The sequence below is a fragment of the Nicrophorus vespilloides genome, unplaced genomic scaffold (genome assembly GCF_001412225.1).
Source record: "Nicrophorus vespilloides isolate i.1.1-1 unplaced genomic scaffold, Nicve_v1.0, whole genome shotgun sequence".
Lineage (NCBI taxonomy): Eukaryota > Metazoa > Arthropoda > Insecta > Coleoptera > Silphidae > Nicrophorus > Nicrophorus vespilloides.
Genome location: NW_017096139.1, coordinates 32,528 through 40,793, shown reverse-complemented (window position 1 = coordinate 40,793; position 8,266 = coordinate 32,528). Strand labels below are relative to the sequence as shown.

The 8,266-nt window shown below is 31.5% G+C and overlaps 1 protein-coding gene across 1 annotated transcript; it reads left to right on the top strand.

Annotated features, from left to right (window-relative positions):
* Positions 1 to 246: 246 nt before the first annotated feature.
* LOC108569765 lies at positions 247 to 711 on the top strand. Its single transcript, XM_017931444.1, has one exon. The coding sequence runs from the start codon at positions 247 to 249 to the stop codon at positions 709 to 711; it is 465 nt and encodes a 154-aa protein (XP_017786933.1).
* Positions 712 to 8,266: the final 7,555 nt, after the last annotated feature.

The following is an 8,266-nucleotide window of genomic DNA, read 5'->3' as shown; positions in this document are numbered from 1 at the left end:
AAAATGAAATAATAATAAAAAGAAACGGAATTGAAGAGATAAATAATGCAGACAACAAGGGCCTAAATATTGAAGCATTTTCATTAGAAAATTTAAATATTTATTTTCATTTCTCTTTAATACAAAGAACATTTGGAAATGTGAAATAAATAGTAGCAATTATATAATTCTTTCAGAAAACTTAACACTTCATTCATAATTTCTAATGAACATTGCTTTTGTTTAGTTATTGTTGGAGTAAATAAGATGAATTCGCAATCTGTAATGCTACACGCAGTTCCTGTTTGGGAAGAAGCAATGATGGTAAAAAGCTATAGAAGATTGCTTGAAACTGTCCAGCGTAAGAGTGCAATTAGGATATGTAGTGCATACAGGACAATCTCAAGAGATGCTGTAAAAGTAATAGCAGGAATGCCACCTATAGAACTACTTGCCACAGAAAGAAAAGAGACAGACTGTGGCAAAGATGACAAACTTCAGAGAAGTGCCAGAGTATGGACTAGAAGACTCATCCCAGAAATCAAAGCATGGATTAATAGAAACCACGATGAAGTAACTTTACATTTGACACAGGCGCTTTCTGGACAAGGATGTTTCAGTAAATATCTCCACTTCATCGCGAAGAAGGAGGACGATAAGTGCTGGTATTGCGAGGATAATGACAACCCGGAGCATACGTTATTCAGTTGCTGCAAGGAAGCTGGTAACTGAAGCTGTTCTAACCCCGCAGAGTTTTGTCAGTGAACTGATGAAAAGTAGCGACAAATCAAACGTAATTGCAAGGTATGTGTTAGATGTACTCTCTACAAAGGAAGAGGATCAGAGGAGAATGGAGAGAGAAAAAGGTAGTGGAAGCCAACACTGATATAGACTAACAAGTGAGACAATCAAGATTTGAGAGCAGTATCAACAAACAGGACCTGAATGCTGACGAAGAAGAGAGGTTTTTAGTAGGTAAGAATCCCACAGTACCACGAATTCAGCGTTTTTATGCAAGGTTTTCCTTAAGATCAATTCGTGTAAAAGCTTTGACAAATCATAATAGACAAATGTGTGGATGTACGTTTTACTATTAGTATTACTAAGAAGATTTCCAATGATTGTTAACCTAATGGGAATTAGGAAAACAGAAAATATGAAATTATTATTACTACTAAAGATTCATTTATTAACTAATATTGTTGTTTTTTTTTTCTAAGAATGGATTTAATTAATATAGTGAGTTGACTGAGACTAAGTAAAATCAATTCTAGTAAAAGCTTTGATTATGTACGCTTTACTATTAGTATTACTAATAAAGAGAGAGAAAGTGAGATTTCCAATGATTGTTAACCTAATGGGAATTAGGAAAACAGAAAATGTGAAATTGTAATTACTAATAAAGATTCATTTTTTAGTTATTTTTGGGGTTTGTTTTTTAAGAATGGATTTAATTAATATAGTGAGTTGACTGAGACTAAGTAAGATCAATTCGAGTAAAAGCTTTGATTATGTACGCTTTACTATTAGTATTACTAATAAAGAGAGAGAGAGAGAGAGATTTCCAATGATTGTTAAAATAATGGGAATTAGTAAAACAGAAAATGTGAAATTATAATTACTAATAAAGATTCATTTTTTAGTTATTGTTGGGGTTTTTTAAGAATGGATTTAATTAATATAGTGAATTGACTGAGACTAAGTAAAATCAATTCGAGTAAAAGCTTTGATTATGTACACTTTACTATTAGTATTACTAATAAAGAGAGAGATTTCCAATGATTGTTAAAATAATGGGAATTAGTAAAACAGAAAATGTGAAATTGTAATTATTAATAAAGAATCATTTTTTAGTTATTGTTGGGGTTTCTTTTTTAAGAATGGATTTAATTAATATAGTGAGTTGACTGAGACTATGTAAAACCAATTCGAGTATAAGCTTTGATTATTTATGCTTTACTATTAGTATTACTAATAAAGAGAGAGAGAGAGATTTCCAATGATTGTTAACCTAATGGGAATTAGGAAAACAGAAAATGTGAAATTATAATTACTAATAAAGATTCATTTTTTAGTCATTGTTGGGGTTTCTTTTTAAGAATGGATTTAATTAATATAGTGAGTTGACTGAGACTAAGTAAAATCAATTTGAGTAACAGCTTTGATTATGTACGCTTTACTATTAGTATTACTAATAAAGAGAGAGATTTCCAATGATTGTTAACCTAATGGGAATTAAGAAAACAGAAAATGTGAAATTATAATTACTAATAAAGATTCATTTTTTATTTATTGTTGGGCTTTCTTTTTTAAGAATAAATTTAATTAATATAGTGAGTTCACTAAAACTACGTAAGATCAATTCGAGTAAAATGTACGCTTTACTATTAGTATTACTAATAAAGAGAGAGAGAGAGAGATTTCCAATGATTGTTAACCTAATGGGAATTAGGAAATCAGAAAATGTGAAATTGTAATTACTAATAAAGATTCATTTTTTAGTTATTATTGGGGTTTCTTTTTAAGAATGGATTTAATTAATGTAGTGAGTTGACTGAGACTAAGTAAGATCAATTTGAGTAAAAGCTTTGATTATGTACGCTTTACTATTAGTATTACTAATAAAGAGAGAGAGAGAGAGATTTCCAATAATTGTTAACATAATGGGAATTAAGAAAACAGAAAATGTGAAATTGTAATTACTAATAAAGATTCATTTTTTAGTTATTGTTGGGGTTTCTTTTTTAAGAATAGATTTAATTAATATAGTGAGTTGACTGAGACTAAGTAAAATCAATTTGAGTAAAAGCTTTGATTATGTACGCTTTACTATTAATATTACTAATAAAGAGAGAGAGAGATTTCCAATGATTGTTAACCTAATGGGAATTAAAAAAAACAGAAAATGTGAAATTGTAATTACTAATAAAGATTCATTTTTTAGTTATAGTTGGGGTTTCTTTTTTAAGAATGGATTTAATTAATATAGTGAGTTGACTGAGACTAAGTAAAATCAATTTGAGTAAAAGCTTTGATTATGTACGCTTTACTATTAGTATTACTAATAAAGAGAGAGAGAGAGAGATTTCCAATGATTGTTAACCTAATGGGAATTAAAAAAACAGAAAATGTGAAATTGTAATTACTAATAAAGATTCATTTTTTAGTTATTGTTGGGGTTTCTTTTTAAGAATGGATTTAATTAATGTAGTGAGTTGACTGAGACTAAGTAAAATCAATTCGAGTAAAAGCTTTGATTATGTACACTTTACTATTAGTATTACTAATAAAGAGAGAGAGAGAGAGAGTTCCAATGATTGTTAACCTAATGGAAATTAGGAAAACAGAAAATGTGAAATTATAATTACTAATAAAGATTCATTTTTTAGTTATTGTTGGGGTTTCTTTTTTAAGAATAGATTTAATTAATATAGTGAGTTGACTGAGACTAAGTAAAACCAATTCGAGTATAAGCTTTGATTATGTATGCTTTACTATTAGTATTACTAATAAAGAGAGAGAGAGAGTTCCAATGATTGTTAACCTAATGGGAATTAGGAAAACAGAAAATGTGAAATTGTAATTACTAATAAAGATTCATTTTTTAGTTATTGTTGGGGTTTGTTTTTTAAGAATGGATTTAATTAATATAGTAAGTTGATTGAGACTAAGTAAGATCAATTTGAGTAAAAGCTTTGATTATGTACGCTTTACTATTAGTATTACTAATAAAGAGAGAGAGAGATTTCCAATGATTGTTAACCTAATGGGAATTAGGAAAACAGAAAATGTGAAATTATAATTACTAATAAAGATTCATTTTTTAGTTATTGTTGGGGTTTCTTTTTAAGAATGGATTTAATTAATATAGTGAAATGACTGAGACTAAGTAAAACCAATTCGAGTATAAGCTTTGATTATGTACGCTTTACTATTAGTATTACTAATAGAGAGAGAGAGAGAGATTTCCAATGATTGTTAACCTAATGGGAATCTCTTAAGAATAGATTGCAAATTACATGGGGCGTTAAATAACACGGAAAAGCAAGAAAAAAAAAACTAAGGGAACGTTGAATGGATATAATGTAATTCTGGACACGAATCTTGTTCTTGCAAGAGAAGCGAAGAAGATCCGATTTGCATATTTATCGTGCGGAGTGTGTGCATGTAAAAATTAATGAATGGTTCTTCCGCAGCCAATTAGATTCGGCGGTTTCGGGCCGCAGAAGACGTAAATTGCGGGTGAGCCTCGACTCTGGAGGGGGGGGGGGAGGGCGAAACCAACTAACTGCTGTTACGTAATATCAGATCGCATTATCCGAGCCGTTTAAGGATATATCACGTGATGCGGAATCGATTCGCGCCGATTTTTACGTTACACGATTTGCATGTTTATTAACGAGCATCATTAATGCTGAAAGGGTGAAATAAAAGAACAGGAAGAGTTCACATAAACATAGAGTTGAGAGAGAAAGAGAGAAGGGAATCGATTGAAGCCCAGGTGTGTAACTCGTCGAGTGGCAAATTGGATCGCAGCAGCCTGCGCTCCCAAGTTCAACTTTGATTCAAATCCGCGGCAAATTGGAAATTTTTACAATATTTTATTATCCGCTCAATATACAAAAATATACACGTGCACACAGATACGTACATAACACAATCGGGATTTGCTTGGAAGAGAAGCCGAGATCTCAGCTCTTCGTTTTTCCCTTCGAAATAGAAGGGATATATTCTCTTTGTCGATGCCGACGACGCATCGTACACTTTCGACGCTTCGCTTTCTTATTTATATAAGTGAAATAATATTGAGTTATGTGTGCGAACGAACACCAAACTTTAATAACAGTTTGATTTTATCTCGGGGCGTTCCTTCTCTTCGCGAAGGAGTGGAACAAGTTGCAGTCGCAGAAAGGCTTCTCCTCCTTACATCCTTCTTCAGCCGCGAAAAACTTTTGATTGGAATCGAATCGAATGAAGCCGAAGCAAGCGAAGCAACTCATTCCATTCCAAAAAACCCACACTCCCACGAACCCTCAAAAACCTTGCGAATAATTTGCATTCCGTTACAATTTTCGGGGCATAATTAAAGTCTGTTGCTGGCGTATCTTTCACTTAAGGGGGGGAGGGCGCGCGCTCTGATGAAGACACATAACAAGCGCACTCTACCCTCTCCAAGAAAACACCCCCGCGGGTTTTGAAACGTGACGTTTTTACTACGCGGATTAAAGCAGGATCTTCTCTCAACTATTCTCTATCTTCCTTTCTATATCTTCGTCTGCTACTACAAACACGCACATCGAGACAGAAGTTCCCCGCAACGATAATAATAATAATAAAGTAATTGTATCCAGAAATGCAGCACTTCTATCCACATCTCTCTCTCTCTATCTCTAATTTTCTCCCTCGCTCGTTCCATTTAATTGGAATTGAATTCGCACAATGCCAGGGCTTTTCGCTAATTATTATTTACATCCGCAGCGCCGACGGCGATCACCGCAAAAGGTGGAAAGCTAAACGGAATTACCCCGCAATTAATATACTTTATACGAACGATTCCTTCATTCGCTCCTCGTCATCCACTCGCAGCAACAATCATTAATTTAAACTCATCCACCTGCCACGTTCAAATTCCCTCGGGAAGAGATCCTTCCAACTACCATAACATTTTAATCTCAATCTTCATCCACACAATTCAAATTCCTAGACGAGTTTCAATAACTGCATCACAGTTTACAATTAAGATGAAACGACTTTACCTTTTAATTCAATAAATTTCCAACTGCTTTACAAATGCATCAAATCTTTACGTATTTCCACATACAATATTACAATAAGTTTCAGTTTTTAATGAAGACTAATCATTATTAAGAATTTATGTTGTCAAATTCCCTCGGGAAGAGATCCTTCCAACTACCATAACATTTTAATCTCAATCTTCATCCACACAATTCAAATTCCTAGACGAGTTTCAATAACTGCATCACAGTTTACAATTAAGATGAAACGACTTTACCTTTTAATTCAATAAATTTCCAACTGCTTTACAAATGCATCAAATCTTTACGTATTTCCACATACAATATTACAATAAGTTTCAGTTTTTAATGAACACTAATCATTATTAAGAATTTATGTTGTTTCGTTGAAATCCATTCAAAATATTCAAGTTATCTTGATTGTATCAACTTGAATTGCTAAGACGTAGATATTAGATATTAAGTTTCGAAAACTGCGTAGTTTAGTTTCACGGTGATTCATTTATTAAGTTTGAAAAGCTGCTTATAACGAACGCTTCAATTTTCGTGTTTCCATACTAATTATTTTCTAAGAAAAATTGTTGCTTTCACATAAAACGCACGAAAGCAAACAAATTTCTTTATATATTCTGTATTTATTTTATTTTTTTTCAGAAACTTGAGTAACTGAGATCTGCTTACAACGAAGCCATTAAACCTGTAATCACCTGAAAAATAACAAAATCTTCTTAATTATCCTACAGTTTCGAGTGTTCTCAAGAACGCCGCAGGGCTTTTCGAATAAATACTTGGGAATACGAAGACCGTGGTGTGCACGTGAGAGGAGAGTATAAATAAATTAAAAGATCATGTTAATTGCGTCGCTGCAGTGTCTTCAGATTACTCCGCAGCTCCAATTAAAGAAAGCCATGAACAAAAAACAATGGGAACAAACAAAAAACGTAGTAATCCGGCGGTAAAACAGTTGAATTATTCAATCTTATCCTGGCAGGACTAATAACATCATCATTGTCAGAGCCGGCAAATTATATAAGCCGTTAGAACATGAAATGAGTGTGACATTTTCGCTGAGCCCTTGGTAAAATAGACGTCTAGTCTCTGGGAAAAAAGAATACCGTAATCCTGCGCGCCTCGTAAAAGACGACTAAACGCGAATATCGGATAACACCGAGACAGTACATTATTACTGTTGTACACATTACACAACAGTATTCAATCCTACTCCTATTTAAAACACTTGTAAACATGTTACAGTTTCATCTTCTTACATTTATTAACACAATGGACATAAATTTGAATTATATAATTTGTTAAGAAAGTCTTGCAAAGTTTTTAAAGGAAAATGAATAAAAAAAATACATTAGTTATTATTTGTTAGTTTATTAAAACCGGAATCGTTGAATTTATAATCTATTTAATTATATGTTTCGAAGTATTTGAATACGAAATTGGAAAAGTTCCGACGCCGAAAGTTATTAACATCACATTGGGATTCAACGCTCCCTGTGTAGGTGTCCTTCTCACTCTATGTGCGACTACATCTCTCTCACTCACTCTTTCTCCCTTTTACTAACCAGAGGAAATGAAAGAAGAAAAAAAACCAGAGGGAAAGAGTGAGAGAAAAGTTCAGTTTCTGCCGGTATTATTCAATGTTCCCACGTTTCGCACAATTTAAAATTACCACGAGATGAGAGAGAGAGAGAGTGAGTCGCCCGCCTCCTCCACCTGAATATATTTGAGTAATAAGTCGAGGTTTTTACACCAAAATAAACACGAATCCTCCCCAATGAATTCCTGAATTCATATAAACGTAATCTCCTTCCGTATTAACGAAATGTTTACATAACATATTTCCAATTCTAGAATTTATAGTTTTTAATTAACTTTTTGCATCAGAAAATATCGTATTATTATGTAAGTGATTACTTATTTAAACAAAACCTAAAATTTGAAAAAAATCTAATGAGCAGGCAACTTTATTTGCACATAAATTTTAATAAATAAACACAAATAGTGTTAAAACCCAAAGATTAACATGTATAAAACTAATTATTATATAAACAAAATATAATTAATATTAATTAGTACATAAATTAATTGAGTTGCATTGAATTATTTTGATATAAATAATTTCTAATTGTTTTTCTAGTTGCACTAAAATCATAAGTTTATTAACAAAATTAATTAATTTTTCTAAATAAATAAACGTTTTCTAAGAAAAATGATTAGATTTCATTAAAAAATGAAACTTATTGTTATATTGTATGTGGAAACACGTAAAGATTTTATGCATTTGTAAAGAAGTTGACAATAGTGACAAATTAATTATTATGTAAAAAAAATATAATTAATATTAATTAGTACATAAATTAATTGAGTTTCATTGAATTATTTTGATATAAGTAATTTCTAATTGTTTTTCTGGTTGCACTAAAATCATAAGTTTATTAATTTTTCTAAATAAATAGACGTTTTCTAAGAAAAATGATTAGATTTCATTAAAAAAATGAAACTTATTGTTATATTGTATG